General features: G+C 28.0%; 1 protein-coding gene across 2 annotated transcripts in view; it reads right to left on the bottom strand.

Moving 5' to 3' along the window:
• Window positions 1–19,941, bottom strand: part of LOC143253528 (uncharacterized) — a 46,943-nt gene that overhangs the window by 14,433 nt on the left and 12,569 nt on the right. For both annotated transcript variants that reach the window (XM_076507560.1, XM_076507559.1), the window contains exons 4-8: window positions 5,385–5,460; window positions 4,948–5,043; window positions 2,463–2,538; window positions 671–854; window positions 124–190 (exon numbers count right to left, since the gene is read on the bottom strand). In XM_076507560.1, the coding sequence (XP_076363675.1) occupies window positions 124–190; window positions 671–854; window positions 2,463–2,538; window positions 4,948–5,043; window positions 5,385–5,460 (499 nt within the window). The remainder of the gene's footprint in view (window positions 1–123; window positions 191–670; window positions 855–2,462; window positions 2,539–4,947; window positions 5,044–5,384; window positions 5,461–19,941) is intronic.

Below are 19,941 nucleotides of genomic sequence, written 5' to 3'. Positions count from 1 at the left end.
TTTAATCTTAAGTTACAATTAATGTTGAGTGCTCTCTGAGATGTTAGGGAAAAGAATATCTGCCACACGAATATGATTACATTTCAATTATGTCACTCCTGCTATAACAGAACCATAACTTACCTCCAGGTTGTTGTTAAGTCTGACTGTATCTCCATCATATTGAATCAGTAAAGAAGTTACATCATATCTTCACACATAAAAAATAGTAATTCTTTGTGAAAGTAATACTTCATTTTCTATTAGTTAGATATAAAGCAGATTTTAATAATAAGAGAGTTTTATATAAATTTGAAGTAGATTCCTACAGTACGACAATTTTATACAAATTTAGTTAGACTAAAGCAGATTCTTACAATAAGACAGTTTTATACATATTTAGTTAGATTAAAGCAGATTCCTACAAGAAGATAGTTTTATACAAATTTTGTTAGATTAAAGCAAAATCGAACAATGCGACAGTTTTATTCACATTTAGTTAAATTAATGCATTTTTATACAATAATATATGCAGAACTATTTATTTAATGTTTTCATTCATCTGCTACTTGACAGAACTCTTTGTTTAATGTTTTCAACCACCATTTATTTTACAAAAATAATTTTTAATGTTTTCATTCATCTGTTACTTCACAAAATGTTTGAAGTCACAAACCTTGTTCATTCTCACCTCAAGTATCTACATGATTCATGAAGCCCTGAAGTTCCAACATATGGATCAACGTGGCTGGGATCCATACCATAATCCAGCATTAGCTGCACTGTGTCCTTGTGACCACGGATGCAAGCATCAACAAATGCACGGTTAGCTTTACGAAAGGATGGTTCATAGTCAAGCAGTAAAGCAACAGCATCTATGTTAGCAGAACCATATTCTGATAGTTAGCACATGGTAACAAACTAAAAACAAAGAACAGTAAAGTGTGATTATCTTACAAAAAGTGTTAGTGCTACTAAAATATTAGAACTCAACAAACACAACAAAGAGACCTGTGAACCAATATGAAACATTAGCCTAACTAAAATAAAATTTATAAAGTAACTGAAAAAATACAACAAAAAGACCACTAAGACAGCAAGTGTTTAATAATATCCTGCAGCTGTATTTATGCAAGATAAATATTGAAGAAAGATGATGGACAGCAGGTTTTTAATAATATTCTGCAGCTGCAGCTGTATTTATGGAAAATAAATATTGAAAACATATAACGGACAACAGGTTTTCATAATATTCTTTAGCTGTATTTATATAAGATAAATATTGAAGAAAGATGATGGATAGAAGGTTTTTATGATATTCTATAGCTATGTATCTTACATTTATCTTACCTGCTGTCCATCATCTTTCTTCAATATTTATCTTAAAGAAATACAGCTAAAGAATATTATAAAAACCTGCTGTCCATCATCTTTTTATAATATTCTTTAGCTGTATTTATTTAAGATAAATATTGAAGAAAGATGATGGACAGCAGGCTTTTATAATATTCTTTAGTTGTATTTATGTAAGATAAGTATTGAAGAAAGATGATGGACAGCAGGTTTTAACATTATTCTTTAGCTGTATTTATGTAAGATAAATATTGAAGAAAGATGATGGATAGAAGGTTTTTATAATATTCTATAGCTGTATTTATGTAAGATAAATATTGAAGAAAGATGATGGACAGCAGGTTTCAATAATATTCTTTAGTTGTATTTATGTAAGATAAGTATTGAAGAAAGATGATGGATAGAAGGTTTTTATAATATTCTATAGCTGTATTTATGTAAGATAAATATTGAAGAAAGATGATGGATAGAAGGTTTTTATGATATTCTATAGCTGTATTTATGTAAGATAAATATTGAAGAAAGATGATGGACAGCAGGTTTTAACATTATTCTTTAGCTGTATTTATGTAAGATAAATATTGAAGAAAGATGATGGATAGAAGGTTTTTATGATATTCTATAGCTGTATTTATGTAAGATAAATATTGAAGAAAGATGATGGACAGCAGGTTTTCATAATATTCTTTAGCTGTGTTTATGGAAGGTAAATATTGAAGAAAGATGATGTACAGCAGGTTTGTATTGTATTCTTTAGCTGTATTTATATAAGAGATATATCGAAGAAATGTGAGGGACAGCTGTTTTTTCATAGAAATGGATATTTTATTCCCACTTTTTAGAGTACTTTATAACTATTCCTACTGTATTTGAGTTGGGCCTTCATTAACCATCTATGAGATTTGAAAATAAAATAATTCTAACTTTTATAATATCTTTGTGTTATCTGTGTTATTCAAATCATATAAATACTACGCTAATGAAACACCAAACAATCCCACGTATGTACATTTAAAAACAGTGAAGTTATACTTCAACAGAGATTTCTATAATGGTAAGAACAGTAGAGACTCAGAGTCTAGCAGTCAAGGGAAGAATAAAGTAAGATTTCTATTGCACAAGTGCCTTACCAATTCTGTTATACTGAGCTGCCAAGTCAAAGGGTGTCTGTCCTTCCTTGTTTCTGAGAAGAACGTCGGGAGCTGCCTAATTAAACAATAGATGTTTTGGACATTTGTTTCTTTAGTTAACACTCACTTTTAACTTGGATCAATTTATTTAACACTATATATACTAGTCTGGGTCTTCCTTACACACTTGATAAATAAACATCACAATACCACAGAATTCAGTAAATAACAAGTTTTATTACTTGAAAGAAAGCAGCACTCTGTGATTTCTAAAACTAAATGTGAAGAGAGTATGTGAATAAGCTCAAAATTATGAATAAGTTGCATCAGAAAACATCAGCTGTAGAAATAAACTTTGGTAAAAATCAGCTGTCAAATGAATCTTTATTGATCCAATAACTAAACGTCTGTAAAGAAATCAGCTAAGAATAAAATTTAAAAGAAATTATGAAGCAAACTGTGATGCATAGCATAGAAATAGACCTGTGTATTTAATAAAGATCAAAATAAACCTGTATATCTAAGAGAGATCAAAATAAACTTGTCTGTTTAATAAAGGTCAAACAAAACTAGTATCTTTAATATGGGTAAAAGTGAACCTATCTATTTATTAAAGATAAAATAAACTTGACTGTTTAATAAAGATCAAAATAAACTAATCTATTTAATAAAGAACAAAATAAACCTGTCTATCTGATAAAGGCCAAAATAAATTTGTCTGTTTAATAAAGATCAAAATAAACTAATCTATTTAACAAAGGCCAAATAAATTATTCTATTTACTAAGGATCAAAATAACCTTGTCTGTCAAATAAAGGTCAAAATAAATTTGTTGTAAAATAAAGAACAAAATAAACTTGCCTGTCTAATAAAGGTCAAAATAAATTTTCGAGATTAATAAAGGTCAAATAATTTTGTCTATTTAATATAATAAATATAAAAATGAACTTGTCTGTCTAATAAAGGCCAAAATAGATTTGTCACTTTATTAAAGATCAAAATAAGTCTGTCTGTTTAATAATAAAGGTCAAAATAAACTTGTCTGTCTAATAAAGGTCAAAATAAATTTATTTAATAAAGATCAAAATAAATTTGTCTAATAAAGGCATGCAACAATGGATACGTTTATATCTGGTGGACTATTTCGAAAACACCTGGAACGGTAGACCTCATCGACGACGCGCAGGTGGGCGGAAAACCCACCCTTCCCGATTCGCCACTGGAACGTGCGCGAAAGGACAATCGACGCACGAACTATATAATAGAAGGGTGGCATCAAAAAATGAACAAGCTAGTAGGAATCCGAGCTCTTAACCTCTTATAGATTGAACATCTGAAAAAAGAATACCAAATGAATCTAAACCTGGAACAAATGATTGCAGGGCATGAACCGCCAAGGAAGAAGGCAAAGTACGAGACTGTAAATCAAAGAATCCAACGTATACTTAACGAATATCAAGAAAAGGATCTTATTCAATTCCTTCAAGGAATTAGCTACTGTTTTAAACTGTGAACAGATGTGGCAGCATGGCTGTATGATTTTGACTGTGAAAAATGTGGCTACATGGCTGTATGATATACGAGTCTTTTTACTTAAACTGTTATGTTGATATAAATACTTGGCTGGGTAATCATCCGCTGCCAATTTTCCTGAGTGCGAAATTGTCCGCTGCCAACGAGCTCGGCTGTCAAACTGTTGGCTGCCAAGAGTGGGATGTGAAATTGCGGCTGCGAAATGTCGGGATGCCGATGAAAATAAACCTGTCTATTTAATAAAGGTCAAAATAAATTAATCTGTTTAATAAAGGTCAAAATAAGCTTGTCTGTCTAATAAAGGTGAAAATAAATTGTCTGTTTAATAAAGATCAAAATAAATTTGTCTGTTTAATAAAGGTCAAAATAAATTTGTTTAATGAATATAAAAATATACTTCTCTGTCTAATAAAGGTCAAAATAAATTTGCCTCTTTATTAAAGATTAAAATAAAACTGTCTATTTAATAAAGATCAAAATAAACCTGTCTATTTAATAAAAGTCAAAATAAATTTGTCTGTGTAATAAGGATCGAAATAAACTCATCTATCTAATAAAGGTCAAAATAAACTAGTCTGTTTAATAGAAGTCAAAATAAATTTCTCTATTTAATAAAGATGAAAATAAACTTGTGTGTCGAATAAAGGTCAAAATAAATTTGTCCGTCTAATAAAGGTCAAAGTAAATTTGTTTGTCTTATAAAGGTAAAAAAAACGTGTCTATTTAATAAATATCAAAATAAACTTGTCTGTCTAATAAAGGTCAAAATAAATTTATCTATTTAATAAAGATGAAAATAAACTTGTTTGTCGAATAAAGGTGGAAATAAACTAGTCTGTTTGATAAAGATCAAAGTAGAAGTAATATCTACATTTTGTAAGCCTCAACTGTCTGAGTAACTGCATACGTAAGATTATTAGCTCATAAACAATAATACCACACTAATACACACCTTTAACAACTTCAAGAGAACAAACTTGTTTCCATCTGTGCAATTCTGACAGGCAATGTGTGTGGGAGTATTCTTATCATTATTAACGCCATCTACCTGAAAATGTAGCAATAAATCTTGATACAATTCACACTTATTACGGTTGGAATTAAAGAAAACTGATAGCTCATAGTTAAGATGTCTGCTAAACAAACTTAAAGCATTTAAACTTAGGAAATGTTATTAGATTATTTTTGTCTCTTTGGTCCATATTTCAGTGATGATGAAAATATATCCATTTTATGTTCAGCTCAAAGCTTCTTGAGATATAGTTCATACCTTCAGTAATTTAATATATTGTTACATTTAATGATTTTCATAAAACCTCCAACCAAATGTTTAGTATTTTCATAATTTTCTAACATATACTTCACTAAGTAGACAAGATAATGAATTACTTCTGCTCCATTTTCAATCAGTAACTCAAGGAGTTCCGACTTGCCACTGAATGCAGCGATATGAAGAGCTGTGTTTCTACAAGAAAATATGCTGTATATTAAAATATAATGAATATAAAATAACACAGAAAAACACAAATGTGCTTCCTCTAACCAGTCACTAAGTAATAAATTCTACAAAACTAAGCTATTTGAAACAGTTTACCATATCTCTTCCATTAAAACAGGAACTGCCATTTCCTATAATCTGGAAACAGAAATATATATCTACTAGTAAGCTATACCCTCACTGCTTGGAACACATATACATCCTTATACAACAGTTACAATAAAATTTATGTCGTTTATAAGAATGTCTACTCACTATATGAAGACTATTGTTTCACCGGTCACCAATCTGTATGTTTCTGTGTGTGGATACCACTATAATCTATGTATTTGTGATCACATGAAAAGTATTTCTTATACACACAAGCACTGTTAGTTTGGAATTAAGCGCAAAGCTACACAATGGGCTATCTGTGCTCTGCCCACCACAAGTTTTTAGTGGTGTAAGTCCACAGACATACCACTGTGCCACTAGGGAGCCACACACACTGTCTTAAAGGCACACACTCTGGTGACCTTATATCAAATGTCTATTATTTATAAAACCGACAGGACCATTTGGTACTGATTTACCCTCCCATTGGAAGATGTATAAAAGTGCACTTGTTGATGGTGATGTAGCTTCCCAGTGGTTTTAATGGGCTGTACCTTATTGACAGATTCTGTCAACTGTGGTCCAAACAAATATCAGACTGAAGCCTCATTGAGTGATTCTGTCAACTATGGCTTCAACACATCACACTATACCCTAACTGATGGATTCTGTAAACTGCGTTTTCAACAGACATCTCACTGTATCCTAATTGATGGATTCTGTCAACTGTGGTCCAAACAAATATCAGACTGTTCTCTAATTGATGGATTCTGTCAACTGTGGTACAAACAAATACCAAACTGTAGCCTAATTAATATATTCTGTCAACTGTGGTTAAAACAGACATCACAGTATATCTTAATTGACAGATTCTGTCAACTGTTGTCCAAAGTGATATCATATCGTACCCTAATTAATGGATTCTGTCAACTGTTCTCCAGTTAGGTCCTTAAAAATGGACAGTTAATGTATTTCAAAACAGATAAATTCAATCATTACAATATGTAACAAAATTTTTACTTTTTCTTGTTCCTGGGCAGAAAGTTTTATCTCCCAATTGCTTATGCATAAAGGAAATGGAAAAGACCTATTTTTCTCTTCAAACTTTGCTTTTGTGACCTGGGAAATGAAATTTTCAAATTTACCAATTCTCCAGAACATTCCAGGTAGATTCAGTGTTGAGTAGCTGATAGAGAACTTTCTCGAACTTACAATAATTTTCTAGAATGTTGTAAAACTTACAAACTTTTTCTAGAATGTGGTAGAACTTACAAGAATTTTCTAGAATTTGTAGAACTTAAGAGAATTTCCAAGAACCTTTTAGAATTTTCTAGAACTTTCCATAGTATACAGGGGCTCACCACATTAGTTTAGTTCCAGCTACCTAAGTGAACACACAGACCTATCTGATTTTATCAGAGATGGCATCAAGAAGCTTCAAGCATTCTCCATACGCATCCAAAAGCCTCAAAAGCTGTGCTGCTCCATAATGGGAATAAGTGTCCGTCTCTTCCCCTGGCTCATTCAGTGCACCTCAAAGAGGAATGCAACAGCGTGAAGATCTTGCTAGAAGCCTTGAAGTATGAGTGTGACTGGGAGGTTATCGGAGACTTCAAAATGATGGCATTCCTGATGGGTCTCCAAGGAGGCTTTACCAAGTTTCCCTGTTATCTTTGCCTCTGGGACAGCAGGGACACCGCAGCACACTACAACAGGAAGCACTGGCCATAACGGACCTCCAGAAGGTGTTCTTCCCAAAATTGCACATAAAATTTGTTCTTATGAAAAAAATTTGTCACAGCTCTTGATAAGGAGTCTGCAGCCTTCAATTACCTTTGAGACTTCTTCCGTAAGCTGTCTGAGGCAAAGGTCAAAGCTGGTGTCGTCATTGGACCACAAATAAAAAAGATCCTGGAGTGCACAGAATTCCCCAAGAAGCTCAGTAAGAAGGAAAAAAGCTTGGGGCAGCTTTGTCGCAGTGGTTTGGGGCAAAATGGGCCGCAGAATGTCCCTGAAAGTCTGTATCCTTGATGCACATCTTTATAAATTCAAGGAGAACATGGAAGCATACTAAGAGGAGTAAGGCGAGCGTTTCCACCAAGATAAACTGGACTACCAAGGAGCGTATAACGAAAACATAATGGGGACTATATTTGGAGACTGAAACGTGAAAGTGATTTACATTACAGTCGCAAATCGTGAAAAAAAAAACTCACTTCTGAACATTTTTGTACAACTTTAGTATAAATACATGTAAATCTTGATTCATATGTTGTTTTATTCAGACCTTAGGTAAATGAAAACGTGCAAATTTGCCAGTTTTTAAATTGAAAATAGGATAATTTTTAAATGTCATTATCCAGGTCACAAAAGCAAAGTTTGAAGGGAAAAATGGTCATTTTTTGTACTTTTACAACATAAGCAATTAAGAAATAACACATGCTATCCAGGAACAAAATTTGTGTTACATAGTGTTATTCTTCATTTTCCTTACTAAATCCAATGTGTAATAACATATAAGCAATTTAATCACATATAAGTTAGAAAGTTTCATTTTACATTAAAGTACCTAAAAGGTGAACATAACAAAATGTTTAAGGACAGGAAGGGACCTGTTGGTCCATTCGGATGTCCCACTCTCTAAACTAAACTATTAACTTTCAAAAATATTAAAGCCAGATTTTATCATTAATTCACACATCTATCAATCTTTCTTTAAAACTCATTCAAATTCACTGAGTCTACATCTGAAGGCAAACCATTCCATCCATAAACCACCCTATTTGAAACATTAAATTGCCTAAATCTACATTTGTGTCCCCTAGCTCTATGACGTTCAATGTTAAGTACAAAACTTTTGATACATCAACATTATCATTTTTTTTTTACAATTTTAAATACTTCAATCAGGTCCCTTCTAACTTTTCTTCATTCAAGATGAAACAATCTCTCCTCCTATGACAACCCATAAATCCAGGAGCCATTCTAATAACTATCCTCTAAACCCTTTCCAAACATTCAACGTCTTTACCAGGGAAAGGAGCCCAAGACTGAGCACAGTACCACAAACGTGGCCTAACCAGTGCCCTGTACATATAAATTATAACCTCTTTAGATTTTTATTCAATATTTCTATAAATACAACCTAAAATTTTATTTCTCCTACCACAAGCAACATTAATGTAACTTACAGATTAGAATGTTCCATTTTATATTAATATACATCCATAGTTACAATGTTCCATTTTAGATTAATATACACCCATGGTCAGAATGTTCCATTTTATATTAATAAACATCAATAGTTAGAATGTTTTATTTTATATTAATATACATCCATACCTTAAACGTTTTATTCTATATCAATATAGATCCATAGTTAGAATATACAATTTATATTAATACGCCAACCTAGTTAAAACGTTTTATTGTATATTAATATACATACATAGTTAGAAAGTTTTATTTTATATTAAGATACATTCTTAGTTAGGATGTTACATTTTACATTAATATACATCCATACTTAGAATATTTTATTCTATATCAATATAGATCCATAGTTACACCCTTGTGCAAATTAATTGACACAAATGGTCATTTTACAATATTTTCAGCATGGCGGCCGGTGTAGGCTCGCTGGACCCGCTGATTTCCTTTAATAGTCATTTTTTCACAAAGACGACGTCATTAGCTGTGTTTTGCAGTACGGTCTATTTTTGGGATATATGACGAAATTTTGAGGAATATTACGTCATTCAAAATTGCGTTAGAAGGACGAGGAGACCAGTCAAAAAACAATTTCTTACCAACTCAATGAAGAAAAAACGGTATCAGTGGGGTCTGAAATACAAGAACTGGAAGCAAGAACAATGGAGGAAGGTGTTATTCAGTGACGAGACTCATTTCTTCGTACAGGGTCAAAGAAGTCTGCATGTTAGCAGATCTCCAGGTAAGAAACTTCGAGAATTTCACACCAGTCAGTTCGTTAAACATCCCTTGAAGAACATGTTTTAGGACTTTTTCAGCTACTATGGCGTCGGAAGCTTACATATCGTAGAAGGTATGATGCGAGGACCACAGTACATCGAAGTTTTGCAGAAAAGAGTCGTTCCAGAATTGAAAAAGAGATTTCCAGATGGATCTGGCATTTTTCAGCAAGATCTGGCTCCGTGCCACACATCAAAACTTGTGAAGAATTTTATGACTACAACGTGAATAAAGGTGCTGGACTGGACTGGAAACTCTCCGGATTTAAATCCTATTAAAAATCTTTGGGCGATTTGTAAAGAAAGACTTCGGGGAAAGACTGTACTACGAAAGATAAGCTAATTGAGGCCACAATTGAGGTGTGGTAACGCGATCCAAAAATTAGTAAAGATTGCAGTCAACTCGTGGACTCGATGCCAAAGAATTAATGCTCTTCTGAAAAATAAAGGCGGTCATATCATGTATTAATTTGAGAGTAATTTCTGGATTCTCAGAAATAAAATGCAAAAAATTGAAAAAATCGTAATTTTCTGTGTTGTTTGAATTAATTTGCACAAGGGTGTAGAATGTTTTCTTTTCTATTAATATACATCCATCATGAGAATGATTCATTATATATTAATATAAACCCCTAGTTACATTATTTTATTTTATATTAATATAAATCTATAGTTAGAATGTTTGATTTTATATTAATATACGGTCCTAGATGGAATGTTTTATTTTATGTTAACATATATCCCTAGTTAAAAATATTTAATTTTATATTAATATATATTCATAGTTAGAATTTTCCATTTTACATTAATATACATCCACAGCCAGAATGCTCCATACTATATTAATATACATCCATAGTTAGAATGTTTATATCATATTTATATACATCCCTAGTTAGATGGTTTTTATATGCATTTATAGTTAGAATGTTTTACTTTATATTAATATACATCCAGAGTTAGAATATTTTATTTTATATTAATATATTATCAATAGTTAGAATGTTTCATTTTACGCTAATAAACTTTGATAGCTAGAATGTTTTAATTTATCTTAATATACATCCATAGTTACAATGCTTTATTTTACATTAATATACATTCATGAATAAAATTTTCTATTTTATATTAATATACATTCATAGATAGAATGCTCTACCTTATAATAATACAATCCATAGTTACATTGTTTTATATTACATTAATATACATTCATAGTTAAAATGTTTTAATTTATGTTAATATTTATTCAGAGTTAAAATGTTCTATTTTATATTAATATACATCCATAGTTACATTGTTTTTTATACTAATATACATTCATAGTTAGAATGTTATATTTCCTATTAATATAGAGCAATAGTAAGAATGTTTAATTATAAATTAATAAAAACCACTAGTTAGATTGTCCTGTTTTATATTAATATATACCCCTAATTAAAATATTTTATATTAATATACAACCACAGCAAGAACGTTTAATTCGATATTAAAATACACCCTTAGTTAGAATGTTTAATTTTTTATTAATTTACATCCATAGTTCGAATGTTATATTTTATATCAATATACATTCATAGTTAGAATATTCCATTTTATATTAATATACATCCATAGTTAGAATGCTTTATGGAAAATTAATATAATCCTATAGTTAGAATGTTTTATTTGGTAATAATATACCTTCACAAATAAAAATTCTAATTTATATTAATATACCACCCTAGTTAAAACTTTTTATTTTATATTAATATACATCCATAGTAGGAATGTTTTATTGTATATTAATATACACATTCCATGTTCTAAAGTTTTGTTTTATGCTGATATACATACATAGAAAGTTTTATTTTTTATTAAGATACATTTATAGTTAGAATGTTACCTTTTACATTAATATACATCCATACTTAGAATGTTTTATTCTATATCTGTATAGATCCATAGTGAAAATGTTTCCTTTTCTATAAATATAATCCACAGTGAGAATGTTTCATTATATATTAATATAAACCCCGAGTTAATGTTTTTTATTTTATATTAATATAAACCTATAGTTAGAGTGTTTGATTTTATATTAATATACATCCTTGGATAAAATGTTTTATTTTATGTAAACATATATCCCTAGTTAGAATGTTTAAGTTTATATTAATATACATTCATTGTTAAAATTTTCCATTTTATATTAATACATATCCATAGTTAGAATGCTCCATATTATACTAATATACATCCAAAGTTAGAATGTTTTATTTTATGTTAATATACACCCCTACTACGAATATTTAATTGTATATTAACATACACAACTAGTTAGAATGTTTTATTATATATTAACACACACACATCATTGGAATATTTTATTAAATATTAACACACATACATCGTTAGAATATTTTATTAAATAGTAATACACATTCATAGTTAGAAAGATACATTTTATATCCATATACATCTATACTTAGAATGCTTTATTCCTTATCAAAATACATCTACAGATAAAATGTTTTATTTTATATTGATATACACTTCTAGTTAGAAATGTTTATTTTATATTAATTTGTTTGTTTTGGAATTTCGCACAAAGCTACTCGAGGGCTATCTGTGCTAGCCGTGTAATTTAGCCGTGTAAGACTAGAGGGAAGGCAGCTAGTCATCACCACCCACCGCCAACTCTTGGGCTACTCTTGTATCAACGAATAGTGGGATTGACCGCACATTATAACGCCCCCACGGCTGGGAGGGCGAACATATTTGGCGTGACTCGGGCGCGAACCCGGGACCCTCAGATTACGAAGCGCACGCCTTAACGCGCTAGGCCATGTCGGGCCTTTTATATTAGTATAAATCAATATTTATAATGTTCCATTTTACATTAATACGCATCCATAATTGTACTGTTTTATTATATATTAATATACATCCATAGTTAGAATGTTTTATTTGATATTCATATACATCCACATTTTCTTTCATGTTAATATACATCCATAGCTAGAATGTTTTATGGGAAATTAATAGTTAGAATTTCTTATTTTATACTAATATATCTTCACAGTGAGAAATATTTAATTTATATTAATATATCACCCTACTTAAAACGTTTTATTTTATATTAATATACATCCATAGTAAGAATGTTTCATTGTATATCAATATACACCCCAAGTAAGAATGTTTTGTTTATCTACTAACATACATACATTGTTAGAAAGTTTTATTTTATATTAAGATACATTAATATTTAAAATATTACTTTTTATATTAATATACATCCATACTTAGAATGTTTTGTTCTATATCAATATAGATCCGTAGTTGAAACGTGTTATTTTCTATTAATATGCATCCATAGTGAGAATGCTTTATTTTATATTAATATACATGTATAGTTGGAATGTTTTAACTTTATATTAATATATATCCAGAGTTAGAATGTTTTATTTTATATTAATATACATCCCCAATTACAATATTTTATTCTATATCAAAATACATCTATAATTAATATGTTTTATTTTAAGCTAATTTACTTTGATAGTTAGAATGTTTTAATTTATATTAATGTACATCCATAGTTAGAATATTTTATTCCATTTCAATATACATCTTTAGATAAAATGTTTTCTTTTACGCTAACATACTTTAATATTTAGAATTTTTTATTATACTCTAATATGCACTGATAGTTAAAATGTATTAGCTTATATTAATATACATCCATACTTATATATATTTTATTCTATATTAAAATACATTCATATTTGGAATGTTCCATTTTATAGTAATATACATTAATAGTTAGAATGTTCCATTTTATTTGAATATATATTCATAACGCGAATGTTTTATTTTATATTAATATACATCTCCAGTTAGAATATTTTATTCAATATCAATATACACCTATAGTTAGAATGTTTTAATTTTTATCTAATATACATCCATAATTAGAATAGTTTATTCCATATCAATATATATAGTTAGAATAATTTATTTTACGCTAATATACTTTATTAGTTAGAATACTTTAATTTATGTTTACATACATCCATAGCTAGAATACTTTATTTTCTCTAATATACATTCATAGTTAAAATGTTCTATGTTATATAAATATAATCCATTGTTATAATGTCTTATTTTATATTAATATACATTCATAGTTAAAATGTTGTATTTTATAATTTTTTTATTTATTTAGTAGTTTTATTTCATACTAATACAGAATCATAATTAGATGGTTTTATTTTACATTAATATACATCCAATATAAAACATTTTCTTTCATATTAATATACCTCCCTAGTTAGAATGTTTTAAGGGAAATTAATATACTCCTATAGTTAAAATGTTTTATTTGATACTTATATACCTTCACAGTTACAGTGTTAATTTATATTAATATACCACATTAGTTAAAACGTTTTATTTTATATAAATATATATCCATAACAAGAATGTTTTATTGTGTATTAATATACACCATCAGTTCGAAAATTTTGTTTTTACTGATATACATACTTAGTTAGAAAGTTATACTTTATATTAAGATACATCCATACTTATAATGTTTTATTCCAATGCAATATACATCTATAGTTCGAATGTTTTATTTTATTCTAATATTGTTTAATAGTTAAAATGTTTTAATTTATATTAATATACATACCTAGATAGAATGTTTTATTTTATACCAATATACTTCCATAGTTAAAATGCCTTATTTTACACTAATATACATTCGTAGTTAAAACGTTTTATTTTATATTAATATACCTTCATAGATAGAATGTTCTATCTTATATTAATATAATGAATACTTACATTGTTTTATTTCATATTAATATACATCCCTAGTTAAATGATTGTTTTATATTAATATGCATTCACAGATAGAATGCTTTATTTTATATTAATATACATCCATAGGTAGAAGGTTTTATTTTATACTAATACACAATAATAATTAGATTGTTTTACTATAAATTAATATAATTCATAGTTAGAATATTTTCTGTCATATTAATATACCTCCCAAACAGAATGTTTTATGGGAAATTAATATACTCCTTTTGTTAGAATGTTTAATTTTATGTTAATATACATTGATAGTTAGAATATTCCAATTTATATTAATATACATCCATAATCAGAAGGCTTCATATTATATTAATATACATCCATCGTTAGAATGTTTATATCATATTAATATACATCTCTAGTCACATGGTTTTGTTTTATATTAATATGCATTCATAGTTAGAATATTTTACTTTATATTAATATTGATCAATAGATAGAATGTCTTATTTTATATAAATATGTATCCATAATTAAAATAGTTTATTCTATATTAATATGGATCTATAGTTAAAATGTTTTATTTTACGCTAATATGTTTTGATAGTTAGGATGTTTTAATTTATATAAATATACATCCATAGTTAGAATGCTTTATTTTACTCTAATATACATTCATAGTTAAAATGTGCTATCTTATATTAATATAATCCATAGCTATATTGTTTTATTTTAGATTAATATACGTTCATAGTTAAAATGTCTTAATTTATAATAATATACATTCATAGTCAGAAGGCTCCATTTTATGTTAATATATATCCATAGTTATAATGTTTTATTTTATATTAATACTCATCCATACTTAGTTTGTTTTATGATATATTAATCCACATAAATAGCTAGAATATTTTATTAGATATTAATATATATCCATTCTGAGAATATTTTCTTTCATATTAATATACATCGTTAGCTAGAATGCTTTTTACTAATATACTTTCACAGTTAGAAAATTTAAATTTATATTAGTATACAATCCTAGTTCAATCATTTTATTTTATATCAATATAAATCTATAGTTAGAATGTTTGATTTTATATTAATATATCTCCCTAGATAGAATGATTTATTTCATGATAATATACATCCCTAGTTGAAATGTTTTATTTTATATTAATATGCATTCATAATTAGAATGTTTTAATTTATATTAATATACATCCCCAGTTAGTATATTTTATTCTATATCAATATACATCTATAGTTAGAATGTTTTATTTTATGCTAATATACTTTAATAGTTAGAACGTTTTATTTTAAGCTAATATACATTGATAGTTAGAGTATGTGTGTTTTTCTTATTGCAAAGCCACATTAGGCTATCTGCTGATGATAGTTAGAATGTTCTATCTTATATTAATACAATCCATAGTTATATTATTTTTTTGATATTAATATACATTCATAATTAGAATATTATATTTTATCATAATATACATCTCTAGTTACAATGTTTTATTTACATTAATATGTATCCATAGTTAGAATAGTTTATTCTATATTAATATAGATCTACTGTTAGAATGTTTTATTTTACGCTAATATACTTTAAGAGTTAGAATGTTTTAATTTATATAAATATAGATGCATAGTTAGAAAGTAACATTTTATATTCATATACATCCATACTTAGAATGCTTTATTCTCTATCAATATACATCTACAGAAAGAATGTTTTATTTTATATTAATATGCACTTCTAGTTAGAATTTTTTATTAATATACAACCACAGTAAAAATATGTTTAAATCTATATTAATATACTTTGACAGTGAGAATATTCCATTTCATATTACTATAAATCAATATTTATAATGTTCCATTTTACATTAATATATATCCATAATTACATTGTTTTATTATATATTAATATAATCCATAGTTAGAATGTTTTATTTGATATTCATATACATCTATATTTTCTTTCATGTTAATATACATCCGTAGCTAGAATGTTGTATGGGAAATTAATATACTCCTATAGTTAGAATTTTTTATTTTACACTAATATATCTTCACAATGAGAAATTTTTAATTTATATCAATATACCACCCAAGTTAAAACGCTTTATTTCATATTAATATACATCCACAGTAAGAATGTTTCATTGTATATTCATATACAACCCAAGTAAGAATGTTTTGTTTTCTACTGATATACATACATTGCTAGAATGTTTTAGTTTATATTAAGATACATTCATACTTAGAATGTTACCTTGCATATTAATATACACATTCCAAGTTCTAAAGTTTTGTTTTCTACTGATATACCTACATAGTTAGAAAGGTTTATTTTATACTGAGACACATTCATAGTAAGAATATTACATTTTATATTAATATACATCCATACTTAGAATGTTTGATTCTTTATCAATATATATCCAGAGTGAGAATGTTTTATTACATATTGATATAAACCCCTAGTTAGGTTGTTTTATTTTATATTAATACAAATGTACAGTTAGAATGTTTGATTTTATATTAATATACGTCTCTAGATAGAATGTTTAATTTTATATTAATACACATTCATAGATAGAATATTCCATTTGATATTAATATACATCCGTAATCAAAATGCTCCATATTATATTAATATGTTTTCGTAGTTAGAATGTTTTACTTTATATTAATATACACCCCTAGTAAGAATGTTTTATTGTATATTAATATACATCCCCAGTTAGAATATTTCATTGTATGTCAATATACATCTATAGTTAGAATGTTTTATTTTACGCTAATATACTTTGATTTTTGTTTGTTTGTTTTGAATTAAGCACAAAGCTACACAATGGGCTATCTGTGCTCTGCCCACCACGGTTTTTAGTATGTAAGTCTGCAGACATACCAGTGTGCCACTGGGGGTATATACTTTGATAGTTAGAATGCTTTAATTTATATTAATATACATCCATAGTTAGAATATTTTATTCCATATCAATATACATCTATAGTTAGAATGTTTTAATTGACATTAATATACATTCCTCGATAGAATGTTTCATTTTATATTAATATACGTCCATAGTTAGAATGCTTTATTTTACTCAAATATACATTCATAGTTATGTTGTTTTATGTAATATTAATATACTCCTATAATAAAAATGTTTTGTTTTATACTATTCTACTTTCACAGTTAGATATTTTTAATTTATATTAATATACAACCCTAGTTAAAACGTTTTATTTTATATGAATATATGTCCATAGTTAGAATGTTTTATTCTATATTAATATACATCCATAGTTAGAATGTATATTTTCTATTAATATAGATCCATAGTTAGAATGTTTTATTTTCTATTAATATAGATCCATAGTTAGAATGTTTTATTTTCTATTAATATAGATCCATAGTTAGAATGTTTGATTTTATATTAATATACGTACCCAGATAGAATGCTTCATTTCATGTTATTATACACCCATAGTTAAAATGTTTTACTTTATATTAATATGCATTAATAGTTTGAATGTTTGAACTTTATATCAATATACAATCATAATTTGAATGTTTTATTTTATATTAATATACATCCCCAGTCAGAATATTTTATTCTATATCAATATACATCTATAGTTGAAATGTTTTATTTTATGCTAATATACTTTGATAGTTAGAATATTTTAATTTATATTAATATACATCGCTAGTTAGAATGTTTTATATTATATAATATACGTTCATAGTTAGAATATTTTATTCTACATTAATATACATCTATAGTTAGAATGTTTTAATTTATATTAATATACATCCCTAGTTAGTATGTTTTAATTTATATCAATATACATTTCTAGTTAGAGTGTTATTTTATACTAATATACTTTCAGGATTAGAATGTTTTAATTTATATCAATATACATTTCTAGTTAGAGTGTTATTTTATACTAATATACTTTCAGGGTTAGAATGTTTTAATTTATATTAATATACATTCAGAGTCGGAATGTTTTAATTGATGTTAAGGTACATCCATAGTAAGAATTTTCTATTTTATATTTATACACATCCATAGTCATAATGTTTTATTTTATATTAATATACATTCATACTCAGAATGTTTTCTTTCATATTAAGATACATACCTAGTTAGAATGTTTTATTTTATATTAATATGCATCCATAGTTAGAATGTTTTATTTTATACTAATATACACACGTAGTTAGTTTGTTTTATTTTATATTAATATATCTCATACGTTAGTATGTTGTATGCTATATTAATATACACCCTTACTATAAATGTTGCATTTTACATAACGTAACTCACAGATTAGAATGTTTGAGTTGAGTTTTATATTTTTAGGTATTTTAGTAAGACACGTACTTAATATATTATTGTTGTTGTTTTTTACTTTGCTGTCCTAGTTTTATAATCAGGTCACGATTTTCAGTGAACTTCCATTACCTCACGTGGCCAAGTTATGATGTCATTGATTTTATTTCAATATTGAAGTAGTGCTCTTTTCCCAAAAAAAGAAAAATGTCTCAGTCGAACACCGGGTTTTAATAATATCGCTGATAATTTCGTGGTAGGGAAACAAATATATAACAGCATGTACCAGCCATTCCTATTAACCGTAATTTCTTATGCCTTACATGAAAAGTGATAATAGCTGTGCACGTGATATACACACTATTATTTATTGCAGGTATTTGATAGCTATCCAGCTTCATGTGGCACGTGCTAACGCATATTTTATTAAGATATTTCATAAATAAAGTGTACCGCACGAATTAGGGATATTTCCTCGTTAGCTTGTGTTTAACAACTCCGAAAGATACATAGGCGTTCTTAAGAAAGGGCAAGAGCGGAGGAGTATATGCCCACCTTTACACTTCACAAAAATTACGCGTACAATGAGGTAAACTTAACATCGTAGTTAAACAAAGTATTTTTGTAACTTTTATTAAAACTTTACATATTTCTGTGTTTAAGTACACGTAACATGTATGTTTGGTCTGTTGACTTTAAGTATATAACCTGATGTCCTAGACACACGTTTTGTTCTGTGATGGATTTAAGGCTGTGTGGGCACAAGGGCTAATAAATTTGTGGACTCTACATCCCATGTCAATTTACTTAGAATAAAATGATCAATGGGTCCCCATTAGGACTTAGGCCCTGAGGCTGAGCCTCCTCTAACCCCTACCTAAAGATATCACTGGTTTTGCCCTCTCTACCAGTTAAAATATCTCCGTGAACGCCTTCGGAAACATACATATTATTATGTCACTATCTTCGTGTCAGGACAATAGGTCCCAGCACGGCCAGGTGGTTAAGGCACTCCACTCGTAATTCGAGGGTCACGGGTTCGAACCTCTGTCACAGCAAACATGCTTGCCTTTCCTGCCATGGGGGCATTTAATGTGAAGGTGAATCCCACTATTCGTTGGTAAAAGAACAGCCCAAGAGTCGGCGGTGGGTGGTGATGACTAGCTGCCTTACCTCTTTTCTTACACTGCTAAATTAGCCCTCGT

Source organism: Tachypleus tridentatus, chromosome 6 (genome assembly GCF_004210375.1).
Source record: "Tachypleus tridentatus isolate NWPU-2018 chromosome 6, ASM421037v1, whole genome shotgun sequence".
Classification (NCBI taxonomy): Eukaryota; Metazoa; Arthropoda; class Merostomata; order Xiphosura; family Limulidae; genus Tachypleus; species Tachypleus tridentatus.
Note: the sequence above shows the minus strand (reverse complement) of the source record. Positions and strands in the feature narration are given on the sequence as shown.